General features: G+C 56.0%; 1 protein-coding gene across 1 annotated transcript; it reads left to right on the plus strand.

The window, feature by feature from the left end:
• Positions 1–783: 783 nt before the first annotated feature.
• Positions 784–14788, plus strand: LOC119101728 (protein still life, isoforms C/SIF type 2). The gene is made up of 8 exons (XM_037225147.1): positions 784–1130; positions 3155–3306; positions 5081–5348; positions 10382–10525; positions 10711–10893; positions 12720–12978; positions 13907–14077; positions 14768–14788. The coding sequence occupies exons 1-7, from the start codon at positions 1032–1034 to the stop codon at positions 13942–13944; spliced, it is 1143 nt and encodes a 380-aa protein (XP_037081042.1). The 5' UTR covers positions 784–1031; the 3' UTR covers positions 13945–14077; positions 14768–14788.
• Positions 14789–16655: the final 1867 nt, after the last annotated feature.

Genomic DNA, 16655 nt, shown 5'->3' on the forward strand with positions numbered 1-16655 from the left:
CCATAAAATGGAGCTTGGAATAAGAATGGCTGAAATGATAGTGTGTTTGATGAATACGCGACCAATGATTTACATGAACATGTCAAGGATTATTCATTTACATCTTTCCAAGAAACATGAATCAAAGCTCTATTCGCACGCTGTTTTTTCGCCCGTTCCGGCTTGCCCGGAACACGCCCCTGTCTCGCGCCCGCCCACATCCACCCCCCGTCCTGCGTTGAGACGCCGGTGTGCGTGGCGGACGCTGGGGACGGGGGTCAGGTCACCAGTCAGACCACCTGGCCGGGTCCGGTCGCGCTGACCCAAATGTGACATCGATCGGGCGGCGGCCAGTCCGGTTGTTGCATCTCTGGCTGCGGTGCGTCCCGTCGGCGCCGCCATCGATTCCGACAGCATCCACTGCGCATGCGCGCCTGCCGCCGCCGAGGCCGGCCCGGAGTCGATCGGCGCCAGCGCCGGCTGTCGCCGCGCCCGCACTGTCGCCGCCCAGTGTCGCTGCGCCCGCACTGTCGCCGGCCGGTGTCGCCGCGATCCCGCCGTCGCAGTACCCTGGCCGCCGCTTGTCAGCGTCGCCGCTCCGCCACTGTCGCCGGCTCGTGCCGTCTCTGGCCGGTGCGGCAGCAGCTCACCGTCACTTCTGAACGGTGTCGCAGCCGCTCGTTATCGCCGCACCGGCTATCTCGGCCGACACCGCAGCAGTGTCGCCGCCGTGGAGGGTCCATCCTCGGCGTGCTCAGCGCGGTGTCCCGAACCGGAGCGGCATCGCCGCCCGCGTAGAAGTGCTACCCTGCCGCGGTGAGGGCGCGAACGGTCCTGGTGGGTGCCTCCGAGGTGGCCTTGGCTGTGAATCTCGCGATTCCTGTGTCGGTGTCCACTGTCTGTGTCAGCCGCGATACCTCGACTGGTGCTGGCATCCCGCGAAGCTGACACACTGGTGAGGTACGAGACGAGCCGCTGGTGATGGTGCTAGTGCCTGAAGCTGGGACTGGGGTCTAGTGTCGAGGACCGTCGTGGCTGAGCGGGGCGGAACCATGGGAGAGAAGTATATGATATATAAGGAACGGCGGCAGCGGAAGCAGCTGGAGTCCGCCCATGAGAGGTCCACGAGGAGGTTCGTCAAAATTCTGCAGGTGAGTCGAGACATTATCCTGTGCAGGCTGTGAAGCCTGAGGTGGGGCATTATCCCGCACAGAATCTCGAAATTCCGGCAGGTGAGACGATGCATGAGACGAAACGTTGTCTCGTGCAGACCTTGCAATGCCGTAGATGCGACGAGGCATGCCGTGCAGGAAGCCAGAATTATCCAGGTCAGATAAGGCGTAATCTCGTGCAGATCATCAATATTCTGCAGGTGAGCCGGATCGTTACTTTACGCAAGCCCCCAGGCTCGTTGCTGGTAAGATGGGGCACAGCGTTCAGGCGCGTGAGGAGAACAACTACGGATCACAATGTTCAGTCTGTTTCTGGAGACGCAGTCTTACTGTGATTGGTCAGATCGTGTTTCTGGGGGGTATTTCCGACGATGCTATCTTGCTGCAAGCAGCCAGGTCGATTGGTCGAATAGCAGTGCGGTTTTGCTGTCGGTATCTGGCAGCACACAGAGAGCGCACTGTGTGTCATCTACGTAGCATCATGAATTGTAGCTTCGTGACTGAAATTGCGTATTTGAAGTTATTTTCGACGCTATGTTGTGTTAACGAGTACTTGGGCCCATTGTCTGAGCTACACGCTTGCTGATGAGCAGTTAAATCCGGTGAAGTGTGAGATATCAGTTTTAACACCTCTCATTTGGTGGTGCCGTTCGCTCATGCCACCGCTCGTGATTAAGTCGTAAAGGGCGGATTAATTACACGTGGAGCGCGGCCGACGAGCCCACTGAACTGATTACCCCGCAGGCAGATCAGGTTTCAATTAGCCACAGCCGCCGCGTGACGACCTGCGGGTCAGGCCGTCACGCTCGTATGATCGGTCGTCTTCGGTCCAAAAGGATGCCGGAGGCGGCAGCGGCTCAGTGTCAGACCCGGCTGGCGCGCTGATAAACGGCGCCGGCTATCTTCTCGGCGTCGGCGACGTCCCCGAGGTCGGGCATTAGGTTCGTCGGCGCCGGCGCGACGCGGGCCCGCGCGCCGAGGGGCGCGGAGCGACGCCACACGGGCCGGTGGCCAGGCCGGATGCGGCCCTGCTTCCGGTGCGGCTCGCCGCCGCCGGACGCGCGCGGCCTTTGATTGGCGCCGCTGCGCCGCCGCTGAAAGGAGCGACCCGGTCGATGGGGTGCTGTGCGCGAGTGGAGTCTGCTCCAGCGAGAGGACGAGCCGGTCTTCGTCATCGTGACAATTATTTTATATTCTTCTCCCGTCAAGCTGGGGAACCAACAGTTAATGGACTGGTGCTTGGGGACAGACTGTTGTGAGACGTTTACCACTACCGGGCATTTGAAACGCTTCCGTGTGCCTAAAAGAGACTTCGACAGCCCAAATGTTTACGCAATAATGAAAATGAAGCCTTATAACGTGACCGGCAAAGAGTGAAATTCAGCGTACGCCGCCAATACAGGTCATTACCGATATGTGCGTTTACGCGGTATTCGTTCACAAAATGGATGAAACTAAAATTTCTTTTTACGATAAAAAAGTTCTTCAAAATTCATGTGTTGTGTACGTTATGCTGCGCGCGCTGCCATCACGTGGGTGCAGCAATGGTTTTTAAAAGGGACATTCCGGTGATGCACTTTAATGTTCGCTTCCATAGCCGTTGCCACTGTTTTGTATGCTCACGGCAGCTTTTTGCGTTCTGAATCTGTCGAGTTTGAGCTAACAATGTTTTGCAGCGGAGCTTCGTTAGCCGTGCCGCTGTTTCCTCCTTTTCTCGTTCGTTTTTCTCTTCCCATCAAATATCTGGTACTACGGCGGCGTGTTTGTTTAATTGATTTCGGATAGAACGATATGAACTGTGTTTGACCATGGTCTGCTGATTACCCACCCATTGCCTGCCACAAGCACACAACAGCTCTGGTCACCTGCACCACCTGTACATCAGGTACAGCACCACCGTACATCGGGTACGGTTCCTGCGGTCCCTTCTCGTCACCGCAGGCCGCAGGGCATGCTTGACGATCGAACGACCGTAGCATGACCGGGCACGTCTCCTCCGCCAGATGTCGGACGACGACCGGATGTCGCTGACGACGGCCGTCAGTGACGAGGAGGAGGAGGGCGAGGCCTCACTGCACGCCTCTCCGTACCGGGTCACCAGGTCGGGCAGCTCCGCAGCCTCCTTCAACTGCACCGGCGCTGTGCGGAAGGCCGGGTGAGTCTGCTCTGTCACCGCCGTCGTCCGCACATCTGGCGACCTGGGCTGGGTCCGGGCACATCTGGCGAGCTGGGCTTGGTCCGGGTACATCTGGCGAGCTGGGCTGGGTCCAAGCACATCTGGCGACCTGGGCTGGGTCCGGGCACATCTGGCGAGCTGGGCTGGGTGGAGGCACATCTGGCGAGCTGGGCTTGGTCCGGGTACATCTGGCGAGCTGGGCTGGGTCCAAGCACATCTTGCGAGCTGGGTTGGGTCCGGGCACATCCGGAAAGCTGGACTGGGTCCGGGCACGTCTGACGAACTGGGCTCGGTACGGGCACATCTGTCGAGCTGGGGTAGGTCCGGGAAGCTGTGACCGGCCTCATTACGTCTTCCAGCTGATATTTTGGCTGGTCTCCCGCTTTGCGCAATCACCGATTGTCTGTCCGCTCAATGCACCAATAACGTTCCGTTTACATAGGGCTGAGTGACAGTTATGCGTTGTTTGTAAAGCTGGCACGCCACCAGACATCGGTTAGCTGCCCGACATCTTGCTAGGCCACCCAGCGGGACGCTAGACCTCTGTTTATTTACTGTGATCGGGGATAGGAAGCAGAGAGAGGAGGCTTTATTTTCCGGAGACGGATGGCCTGGGGGCCAACAGGCCTCGCGGAACGGCAGGCCCCTCTGTCGATGCTGAGATTAACGGCCCCCAATGACCAAGCGGACCATGAAGAAGCGATAGCTCGCCACCAACGTCGCTGTAAAATTGTTGCCGTCTCTGGTGTCGGTTTCCGCAGAACGGAGAGACGAACTATGAGATAGCTTTAGCTGTGAAACTGTGAGAAAACAGTTGAGACGAATCGCTCGCTTCAGACGTTATTCGCTCCCCCGTTGAATGAAGTGAAATTAGTTTCAGAGACCTTTAATTTAACTTTGATACAACACCTACGTCAAATCTAGTGCTTGGACGACAACGCTCGTCGTGGGTCAATTCCGTTTGACATGATGTGATGTACTCAGTTAATTCTAAGTTAAAAGCCGTAGACTCCACACACTCCAGCCCTGATAGCCATGCAAGTGGTAACTGACTCTAGATCCTAGCCTTGTCAGCCTCGCAATGCACACGGGTCGGCTGGTTTCCTCCATAAATATATAATTCAGTCACGTAAGATACTATTGCTCGTGAATACTATACGGACCGGACAGACACAGCTACCAGGCTGACTTTGCCTGCCGGTTAGAACCGATAGGACCCGTTAAGAATAGCCCGTTGCAAACTGCGTCACCTCTAGTCAAGCTGCAGTCATTGCTCAGATTACCACTCCTGTGCATGCTGGTACAGTGAGCAGTTGTTTTACCACTATGATAAACTGTGCTCTTATCACATGCTATCCAGCCTGTCGATGGAAACAGGCACGTCTTTCTGTTGTCACGCCCAGCCCATTTTCCTCACCTGAAAGATGCATGAGACCAATGTCTGAGTAGTTCGCTCCCATGCCTCAAGCGTAGGCTCTTGGGACACTCAAATTTGGGGTAAGGTCACCTCGCGTACATGAATGTTGGGTGCTAAGAACTGCTGAGAAATGAATGGCTAACCGCTCAGGCTCAAGCTCGCGCCACATCACTGAATAGCCTCTGGTTGCAGTGCAAGCTGCAATATAACATCATTGAGTTAAGCCACCACACGCATTGAAAAACAACGACTCCCTTGTCTGGGTCAATGACGTGAGTTACGCTCACCATACCGATGCTCCCGTCTCCGGCCTGAGCGCCGTCTCGCCTCCGGCAGTTTCCTCTCGGTGAAGAAATGGTTGCTGCGCAAGAAGCACCAGGTGGAGCTGGCGCGCAAGCGTGGCTGGAAGGGCTACTGGGTGTGCCTCAAGGGCACCACGCTGCTCTTCTACCCGTGCGAGTCGCGGGAGGGACGCAGTATCGAGCAGGCGCCCAAGCACCTAATCATCGTGGACGGCGCCATCATGCAGTCCATCCCGGAGCACCCCAAGCGGGAGTACATCTTCTGCCTGAGCACGGCCTTCGGAGACGCCTACCTCTTCCAGGTGGGTCACTGCCGGGCCTGGCAGGCGCGTCGCGTCCGCCGGGCCTGGCCGCCGTGCTGTTAACCCCGCGCCAACACGGCTGGGTTGGGGCCGTAAGCGGAGTGGTGCGCCAGTTATTGCCAGCCGTCACTGAGTGTTCGGAACACATTGCGAGGGCTGTAGGCAGAGTATGTCTTTACAACTGAGGCTGTACTCCGCTCTGGACTGACCTCAAACTGGCTGTATTGACCCGCACCTCGATCACGTCAAGGATGTGTTAACGGGAGCGGATGACCCGATGTTTGTTTTGCAATGTCACCATTTCCCAAAGGCTCTGGAGCAGGGAGTGGCAGGAAGGGACCCTTTTCCCCAACACTTTTAGGATGACAAGGCGTGGCGGCGGTGCCCCCCCCCCCCCTCCCCGCCGCCATCTTTCTTGGAGGCAATCTTTAAGTTTTCAGATACAAAATCGACCTTTTTCGTCATAAAGAGCGTAATAAATGGAAGTCTGCTGCGATTTTTGTTTATAAAATTGAGGACAACTTCCCGGGTTTTCTTTTGTTTCCTCATTTTTGCACTCATGTAAGTGTCACTTTTTGGGTGACAAGGAAACAAGATTCAAGGTTGGTGGGAGGTAACTGCTTCGCGGGTCCTCGTCAAACCTGCTACCTGCTATTTGTCATGTAATGGGTCTTGGCAGTTGAGCTTATGTGCTCGTCGTGGTTAGAAGATCAGTATCTCGCGAAAATCAAGGGAGACTTTTTAAATGATATGACATTACACGCTACAGCTACGGCTCCGTTCATCGGTAACAGGAGTAGGACCAGACACGATCAGAAGGTCACGTTACATTTGCATGGAAATTTTCCGGCCAATAAAAAGTACGCTGCGGTGCGATTAGAGATCTGAATATGAATCTGAATCTGTTACCAACTCGATACAGGAGCTCGTCATGGTGATTTGCCGGGAAATTCGTGCTTCTCAAAGCAGGTCTGGATTTCGATGATTAAATTTCCAGACCGTTAACGTCGTTAGTTTTGTGTGCGGCAGCTGTCTTACTGGGTGCTAAACTGGACGGCTGGATATGGTACGGAGGTATATGAAAAGCGCTCATTTTTGTCGTAGACCAGCGGATCCTACCATTGTGAAAAGTGGTTCGGAGGATATGTGGCAAAATGAATTAGAGCCGCTCGAAAAATCCAATAAAATCTAGGCATGGCAACTGATCCAAATCAGCGGCTATTTAATTATCGCGGTGTCGCGAAACCCCGGCAAAATCGCATGTAGGGGTCACTGGGATTGCCTGCAGTGAATGCTTCAAAGTAAAGGTGATGACTATAACACGCGTTCTAAATCTTGACCGCTCAAACAACATCGAATGACATGAATATCACTGTGTCGTTGGTGGTAGTTGAAAGGGGTAAAGGCAGTTATATCTTTAGACTCGATGGCATATGTTGTCCGGGGGCTAAAACATCACGAACGCTCCGTGCAATGCACTCCAATTACTCGGTTGTGTGCTGTATGAATGATCACGATCACTGGCCGTTGAAGAACCGATGGGATCATCGCCCTCGTCCGGCGTTTTAGTATGTGTACAACAATGTAGTCAGTTTATTATGCGGCCGTCTTCAGGCGGTGCAGGGAGAACTAGATCGCGCTCGGGTTTCAGGCATTACGCGTCATAGCCCGATTTTTCTCCTGAGGCCTGCTGGGATTCGAACCAGTGTCTTCTGATTACGAGTTTAGCTTTCTGACATTAAGCTGACTGAGCAGGGCTTTGTGCCACATTGTGTACGCACTGATACACCAGACGAACACAGCAGTCCGAACAATCGTTCCGTCGGTGACACTAATACCTCGCCTCAATCATTCTGAAAACAGCAGTAAGCAAGCATTGAGTTGCGTATTTTGACAACAATGAAGGAGTATGAAGTTCGCAAAAATTCAAACCGCGTTAAGAATGTGGCTTTAGCCATGCACATGTGATATGGGTGTCAAAGGTACGGAGATAGACTGAACACACCGCGCTGCGGTGCGTACAATGATGTCAGATTTCTGTGCATACAACTTTACGTGAATATATGACTGCTGTTGTCTGTGTCAAAGCCGCCAATAATGGAGTTCATGGAGCTCTTTGTAAAAATTATCGAATTTTCGTACCTGCTCAGTTAGACTCGGACCCAAACAATGTCGGGTGGCACCCGCAGTTTTGTTGTGGCGTAGCAATATTTTTTATTTTATGAAGGGCTTTTACTTGTAGAGACATCTGTACGCTGTGTGAAAGGCTGCCCCTGAAAAGTCGCGTTCTAAAAAACGCGTTTCTTAATCATGGACGTGGTTTGAAGAAAAGCATGCTGTCTTTTCCATAATAATTCGCATCTATTGTATATGTCAGAGTAGTTTATTCTCAGATGTCCGTTCGTGCGGGAGTTGAGGCTTGATCAAAACGGGGATCACAACCGAGGTAAAGCACATTTTGCATTGACAAATGTGCAAAAGGCTCGGTTGGAGTGTGCACACTGTTTCAGTCTTAAAAGAGACAATATGCCAACAAGCAGTTATTTTTCGTTGGGTGCACACATTCAGAGTTCATGAAACGGTACGCACTCTGAGCACTTCAGCGCCTCACGCAAGCGGCGAAAATCCGGTGCAGTTATGCTATCTGGTATTGATAGATTGCGTGTACTTGTAATATTCCTTTCCTAACCAGCAACACAACAGGCATGTAGGCTGACTCCAATACGCCATTCAAGTTTAGTGTTGAGTCATGAACCTACGCTTGCAAACTCGCATCTTGTTTGCTTCCTCGGCAACCACTATTAATGCTGGTCGCTGCTGATGCTGATGCCATCGTTGTTGCTGGTCGCTGCTGATGCTGATACCGCTGTTGTCGCCGGTTGCTGCTGATGCTGATGCTGCCGTTGTCGCTGGTTGCTGCTGATGCTGATGCTGCCGTTGCCGCTGGTCGCTGCTGATGCTGATGCCACCGTTGTCGCTGGTCGCTGCTGATGCTGATACCGTTCAAGCGAAGTTGACTTGAGACCCGCCCGCGTTGGCTGCGTTGATTTTACGCCCTTTGCGTCGGCCCGGGCCACGAAGTCATCAAAACTTTGATCCTGAAGTTGTGCCTCGCGTGCCCTGGGACCCAGCCCTGCGGCACGAAGGCCGAGACCACCGATGCGCTGCCGAGGAGCTGCTCTTAAGGCATCCGTTCGCCATCGCTATGCAACAAGCGGACATGTTTTTGCGTAAGGGTGTTTGGTTTTGTGTGGCATTTCTCAGAAATGGAAGTGCAGTGTCTCGTGCACAGTTAAGTTTTCATGCGTGTGTGAACACTGGTCCGATCCTCTCACATCCATTCGCTCCGGTCCTTCCCACACCGCTTACCTGTTGAGACTTACGTCTGCACGCAACAAAACACATGTGAGTTGGCGGGCTTTTCCATGTGTTTGAACTGTCAATACCGCTGAATGTCGCCAAAAGAATGCCGTGCCAATTAGGAACAGCTATGAATGCTTTACAACATTTTCCGCTATGAAATGCCGACTAGCTGCTTCAGTGGAGCATTGTCAAACGGTCTGCTGAATGCTGAGGAGCCTAAATCCCGCAGCTCTACTGCGTGCAAAGCAGATACACGTTTGAAATCGTCAGCGAAGTTGATGAAAAGTTGCCTTCGGTGGACTGCTGTCTTGAAATGAATTCCTCGACCTGACCTTTTCTCCTCATCTTTATTCCTTCTCGTATTCAAAAGCAAACCCCCCGGCTCCTTTGTATTTGCCACGTCGGTGATATTGACTACCCTTGGAAAAAGCGTCGGCTAGCCATTCACTCAAGCGCTATATTTATCCGAATCCGGGCCCGAAGGCGCCGCATTGAGAGCCCACTCCGACGGGATCTCTGCCTTCTGCACCGCTCTCTCCCTCTCCGCGGCTCTCTCTCTCTCTCCCCTGCCGCTCTTAGCTCGCCCTCCGCCGCGGGCAGCGGTGCGGGGCGAGTCGGCGGCAGGACAGAAACTGGAACACTGCCCGGTCATTTAATCAGCGTCTGATGTCACGGCCCGCTTGCCGCGCATGCTAATGGCGCCGGGTGGCGCCGCGCGCCCGAAGCCGAGACCGCCTCCGGGCGGGGCCCGAGTCAAGCTGTGGGGCTCGACCCAGAGTCCCGCTTCGTCATGGTGGTGCGCGCGTGTGCTGGTGCAACGTTTTATCCAACTTATGTACAATTTGAGGGGTGGTCCTGCTGATTGTTCGGGAAGAGAGACCGGTGACAGGCTCAGCTGATCTCTCAGCTTCACGCCAACGCGGATAACGTCACAAAGCATGACTACCATTTCCTTAACGATGATGAAACCCGCCGGTAAGCCTTCAGTGGGCCTAGAGCATTCACACCCGTCTATTGCACATTGTATCTTTTCTGCATCGCTTCTCCCCTGTGGCTGGGCTTCGTCATTAATCCTTGTTTCCGTACCCACAAGGATTTAGCAGCTCATACGTTATCCCTGCCCCAGTCGCCTGCCGTCGCCGTCCGTAATCTCGGCGGCCTCGCCTTTCACCCGCGCTGCCTCCTCCCCCGGCGGCTCTCGGTCTCGGTCGTCACGTCCCTCCCCGGTCATCAAACGCCCGGGGGAGGGACAAGATGGGGGGGGGGGGAGGCTTGGTCGGCGACCGTCACCGAGGCCGGTGCCAAGGCAGTGGCGGCCCGTCTGCCGGTCGAAGCTCCTCTCCGCTCTCGCCCACCGCAGTCGGAGCGAGCTTCGGCCGCCGCGGCGGAAGATGAGGCTCTGCGCGGGCCGGCCGCCGGCCCCAGGCGACGGTCCGTCGCGTGCGTCGCCGGCCGGCTCCAGACGACGGTCCGTCGCGTGCGTCGCCGGCCGGCTCCAGACGACGGTCCGTCGCGTGCGTCGCCGGCCGGCTCCAGGCGACGGTCCGTCGCGTGTGTCGCCGGCCGGCTCCAGACGACGCCCCGTCACAACGTCAGGGCTGTCTGGCAGGCTGTCGGCCAGCGGCGGACGGCGAGCTGATGACCCGTGAACTCGGAATTGATACCCGCAGGCGCCGTGTCAAGTCGAGCTGGAAAACTGGATCAACAGCATCCACAGCGCGTGCGCGGCGGCGTTCGCGCGGCACCGCGGCAAGACAGGCACCCTGCACTTGCTGCAGGAGGACATCTTCCGGCTGGAACGGTCCATCGAGTCGGTGAGCACTCGTCGTGACACTCACGGCACTCATGTCACTCACAGCTCGACGCGCTGGCACTGCACAAACAACGGGAGGAGACTCTCGGTGGCCGCTGAGTACCGGATCGGCGGTGTGGAAAGTGGCGTTATTTGTTGTCCTGGGGAGACGTTGCGCAGCTTCACCTCGTGCGCGTGCGCTCGCAGGACTCGAAGCTGAAGCACATGGCAGACCTGCAGCTGAGCGTGGTCTCGGAGCAGGAGAACAAGCAGGAGATCACCTCGCAGCTGGCCAGCTACGACGACAGCTTGGAGCGGCTGCACTGCGAGCAGTTCCGACTGCGCTGCTACATGGCCTCGCTGCAGGGCGGCGAGCTGCCCAACCCCAAGGTGGGTCTGGGTCTGACTCCCGGCAGGCGGCGACGACCCGATGGTGATGCGCCGCCCGCCCTGGCCGCTCGTGCCGCGTAATGGGACACGTCGTCTCGGCGCGGCGCGGCCATTCCAGGCGGGCAGCGACTGTCTCGGCTCGGAGAGGGACGTATGTCTACGCCATGTGATGGATCGTAACTTCATAACGCGTGACTTACAGCGACGACTAAGCGCTGCAAATAAGGAACTGTCCTGCCCAGCGGGATGGCCTCGTCACAACGAGGTGCTGCGGGCTTTTAAACTGCAATTTGCCACGTCAAAGGAAGCGTTATAATTTAGTTAGATTAAGTGTTCGATTAGAGTCCTGATGCAGTGTACTTTGTAGCAGTTAGAATATTACCGCACATACCGTGGCTGAACAGTCTATCACGCTCCCATTTCGTTCCTGTGCCGACACATGCTGCGCTAGCATACTATTTGCATCTTTCTAATAAGCGGCGTTGCAGTAATCCATAGACTCACCCATTTGCGAAACCGACCTTATTGACATCATCTTAAAGCCCATATCCCACCCGTCAGAGTCAAACGCCTTTCCCCAGGTGCTATCCCGGTCCACACGCCGATCTCGCATCTTTCAGCGGACGCAAGCGGTCGTCGTTACTGTTGACGTTGGGTCGCGCTGGTCCGTGCCGCTGGGTCGCGTTGGTCCGTGTCGCTGGGTCGCGCTGGTCCGTGTCGGTGGGTCCCACTGGTCCGTGTCGCTGGGTCGCGCTGGTCCGTGTCGCTGGGTCGCGCCGCTCCGTGTCGCTGGGTCGCGCTGGTCCGTTTCGCTGGGTCGCGCTGGTCAGCGGCACTAAGTCGCGCTGGTCCGTGTCGCTGGGTCGCGCTGGTCCGTGTCGCTGGGTCCCGCTGGTCCGTGTCGCTGGGTCGCGTCGGTCCGTGCCGCTGGGCCGCGCTGGTCCGCGTCGCTAAGTCGCGCTGGTCCGTACCGCTGGGTCGCGTTAGTCCGTGTCGCTGAGTCTCGCTGGTCCGTGCCTCTGGGTCGCGCTGGTCCGTGTCGCTGGGTCGCGCTGGTCCGTGTCGCTGGGTCGCGCTATTCCGTGTCACTGGGCCCGGCTGGAGTCGTCCGAGTGGGCGCCGTGCTGACCTGGCGCCGCGCCAGCCGAATGGATGGCCGGACGCCCCGGCGGGCAATAGCCGGCCAAGTGAACTATTGACCTAATGAACGGCGCAGCTTGTAGCATATTGCGGTGCTGCAAGGCGACACGCCGCAGCTGTGATGCTGGATGTTGCAGCCGACCGGGGCCGTGAAGCGAATATCTGGAGAGGGGGGGGGGGGGGGGGGGGGGGGCTCGCGCTGTGCGGCTGAGCCACGCGAATATGTGAATGTCAGCGGACCGACTGGACAGATCCCGTCAGACCCGCCCCTCCCCCGCCCTTCCCTCAGCACTGCTAGCTGATGGTCTGTAGTGGAAGATTCTAGTACGGCGCAGGATTTGAGGTGCGGGGTACAGGGCGCTGTATTACCGCCGTGGGAGACATAGGCACTGCGGTACCGAACAGTGTCATTTTCGTCGAACATCGTGTGATGGGGGAACCATTACGTGCAAGTCGCGCCGGGAGGACGATGTCGCAAACTCATGTGTCGGCAGCTAGAAATTGTATTCCGGTGTGATACGACCACTCACGGCCAACACGGCCGCTGCCATCGCTGGCGCTGCATAAAAGCACTCACCAAGATGCCCTCCGCATTCCCCCAACACACACACACACAAGCGAGAAAAGCTGCTGTGCCTGCGGCGCCAGGACCTGTCACCACTGCATGTCCTTCTCTTCGTCGCCAGGGTCTGCTGACTCACGTCTCTCGCACCACCAAAATGACGCTGAATCGGCTCGGCGTCTTCAACGTGTCGTCGTTCCACGCCTACATCTGCGCGCGCAGCCCGAGCCTGCTGAACAACCTGCTGGCCGGCCGCGGCGCCACCAAGCGGCGCGCGCCGATGCTGTCGCGCAGCGGCAGCGGGGGGCGGCAGCCGCACCTTCAACCAGGACGGCACCGAGGAGCCACAGCGCACGTACCGTGTCCGGGTGCCCGACAATCAGGTCAGTAGGGGGCCAGGGGCTGTGCACGCGTGTACGGGCCAGGGCGGGCACTCATCCTGGCTGTGCAGGCAGTTCAGAAGCGGGGAGTTCCGCTGTGCAGGTGACGGATCAGGAGCGGGGAGGTGCGCTGTCCTGGTGTGGGAGGCCAGGAGAGGAGAGGTGCACCGTCCAGTTGTGGGGTTAGGAGCAGGGAGGTACGTTGCTCTGGTGTGGGGTCGGCAGCAGGGAGGTGCGCTGCCCAGGTGTGGGTTCAGGAGCGGAGAGGTACGCTGCTCTGGTGTGGGGTCAGGAACGGGGAGGTGTGGGATCAGGAGCGGAGAGGTACGCTGCTCTGGTGTCGGGTCATGAACGGGGACGTGCACCAGACTTGGGGTCAGGAGCGGAGAGGTGCGCTGTCCAGGTATGGGGTCAGGAGCAGGGAGGGTGCGCTGTCCAGGCGTGGGATCAGGAGCGGGGAGGTGCGCCGTCCTAGTGTGGCGTCAGGAGCAGGGAGGTGCGCTGTCCGGGTGTGGGATCAGGAGCGGAAAGGTGCGCTGCTCTGGTGTCGGGTCAGGAGCGGGAAGGTGCTCTGCTCTGGTGTCGGGTCAGGGGCGGGGAGGTGCGCCGTCCTGGTGTCGGGTCAGGAGCGGAGGGGGGGGGGGGGGGGCGGGGGGGGGGGGGGGGGGGGGTACCGTACCAGATCAGAAGAATGCTTGGCATCAGTCCATCGTGCAGCTATGACGTGATCCATGACAGTTGACCGCACTGTGCCGCTGTTTGGTAAAAAGTTATTGCTTATTGCTAAAGCAAGCAGCGACAATAGGGAAGTTAGCATGCGGAGTACAGCTTGTGCGAGACCACACTACAGGTGGTGTATGCCCTACATGTACTTTGTGAGCACACTTTACATCTGACTCCAAAGGTAATGCAGTTGTGTTTGCTATTTCAGTTCGTTACTATTCATCTGCGGGACAATATGACGGTTGAAGATTTCCTGATCTCAGCCTCTCTGAAGAAGAACTTGAACCCGATGGAGCAGTTTGTGAGGGTGAAAAAACGACGCGACATGGAAAATACCAACTACTTTGTGCCACATCACTCAGATCTCATCGATAATTACGTAAGTACACCACTTAAATATCTAGGATCTTCCTGTAGCTGGTCGAATGTCGTAATCCAAAGCAAATGGTTTGTGAGTTTGTTAATGTTCTTCAATATTTTCTGGACAGTGCGGTATCCTCTGTAACATGTCCGTAGGCCACTCATGCCACTTGGGGAAACAATTATTATGCATCGTGTATCGGCGCTCCAGAACGCGCTCCAACATCTGTGCGTCACACCACTCACACTTCAATGAAAAACTTGTCTTCCACATCCCAAGCCCTTTTTGACCGTTGTTACAAAAAGTCGAATGCAAGTTATCCTCAATGCGTAACACAACTGTCACCCGGTCAGTTTTTTCACCGTCCGCCACTGAGGGTAAGCAGCATAGTTGACGACTCAGACGGAAGCTGCAAGGCCCACGATACTGCACCGAACAGCTCGCGTTCCCCGCGACATGAGGCCCCCAGCTGCGTACCTTGCCGCACGTCCTCTTACTGGCCAGTAGGCTCATCACGAGGAAAGCGTTCGACGAGAAGTGCAGATTCCTGTCGATCCATCTATACATCGCACAGCTTCCACGGGCGTCATGTGATGAACACTAATTAGTGTGCTGCGTGTCGACGCTTGTCGGACGGACAGGCGGAACCCACGGGCGGAGCGTCGCTAATGGCTGGCGCTGACTATTCCCCACCGCCCTTGTCTCCAGCTACAGACGCACGAGGTGTGGTGAGGTCTGCACCAAGTTGCTCTTCCAAGTGGAGCTGTCGCGCTCGGCCCTCGACCAGATGTGGGGCTTCAGCCGTGGAGGGCCGAGCTCATCGAGAACGTCGACCGACAGGATGAGCTCTGCTGCTACATTCTTCCCGCGTGGAGGAACCGCTCACGGGCAGCACACAACGGTACGGTACCGCCCACGGGTGGCACACACGGTAGGGTACCGCTCACCGGGCGTAACGCAACGGCATAGGACCACTCACGGGCGGTATCAACGGCACGGCCCACTCGAGGGAAGCACACAAACGGAACGGGACACTCACGGGCGGCACACAAACGGTACGGGGACCGGGTCACGGGTGATGAATAATCGTGTTAGCGAACACGTCCTGTTATCGATAACCTAAATGGATGGAACCACATTACTGAAAATCGAAGTGTGCACCATCAATTTCCCTCCCCCCCCCCCCCCCCCGACACTGCGCTGTCTATGAAATGACTGTCAGACTGGGTGCAGGCGACTAATCACTGTTCAAGGAGGTCATCTGCTGTTACGTGTCCGCATATTGTGTCAGAAAAGCGCAGGACATAATCTGTAATGCGTAAAAATCGTGCTGGAGCGAATGTGCGCCGATACAAACTCTTGCGGCCTGTTTCTGGCGCGGGGAAAGTGACCGGTTACAGTTGGATTGCATCATGTAAGGGCTGCCGATACAGACTCTTGTGCCCTGTTTCTGGTGCGGGGAAAGTGACCGGCTACAGTTGGATTGCATCATGTAAGGGCTGCCGATACAGACTCTTGTGCCCTGTTTCTGGAGTGGGGAAAGTGACCGGTTACAGTTGGATTGCATCATGTAAGGGCTGCCGATACAGACTCTTGTGCCCTGTTTCTGGTGCGGGGAAAGTGACCGGCTACAGTTGGATTGCATCATGTAAGGGCTGCCGATACAGACTCTTGTGCCCTGTTTCTGGTGCGGGGAAAGTGACCGGCTACAGTTGGATTGCATCATGTAAGGGCTGCCGATACAGACTCTTGTGCCCTGTTTCTGGTGCGGCAAAAGTGACCGGCTACAGTTGGATTGCATTATGTAAGGGCTGCCGATACAGACTCTTGTGCTCTGTTTTTGGTGCGGCAAAAGTGACCGGCTACATTTGGATGGCATCGTGTAAGGGTTCCATGGATCAAAGCAACGCGTTTGGAAACAACTGTATGCAGTACTAAACTTTTATGTGCACTTGGGCATGACTGTGCAGGTTGTACAGAGAGCGACGTTTTAGACAAGTGTAAAAGAACTTTTCCAGCTAAGAATTTTGAGCTATGAAACATCGACGTCAAGCTAAAATTTGTATTTGTAGCTTGTGTTCGAACCGACTGTGAATAGCCGACAGATTGACCCTGTCGTCCTCCGCGGTCGGTTTTATTAAAGACGGTTGCCATTGATTCCCGATTTGGGGGTGCACAGCCGGCTGCCCTTAGCAAGTGATAAATTGCAAGTCATTTAGCTTGTGTTATCAACAATGCGCTAAAACAGGAACCCATAACATAGCTCAACACGACTTACGAACCGTGGATCACGGGGTTCATGGGTACGATTCCTCCCTGTGTGGTGGTCCATGACGACCATTCATTCAGCCTGCGTCTAGGCTTCTTGCAGCGATAACTCTAAATCAAGCAAAGCCCACGCCACTAGTGGTTAATGTACTAAATACATCGTCCCAAACGGCTCAGTTTGCTTTACTGGGTCATAATTGCATCGAATGGTGGGGTGGAAGGTCTTCACTGGACTGGTGTCTCTCAATGGCCACTAGCCAGCGCCATTTTGGACAGACGTCCCCCGCAGGGGTGTGATCCGCGTCCAAAATCGTCCATAACACGCAAA

Source organism: Pollicipes pollicipes, unplaced genomic scaffold, assembly GCF_011947565.3.
Source record: "Pollicipes pollicipes isolate AB1234 unplaced genomic scaffold, Ppol_2.1 Scaffold_4881;HRSCAF=5763_pilon_pilon_pilon, whole genome shotgun sequence".
Lineage (NCBI taxonomy): Eukaryota > Metazoa > Arthropoda > Thecostraca > Pollicipedomorpha > Pollicipedidae > Pollicipes > Pollicipes pollicipes.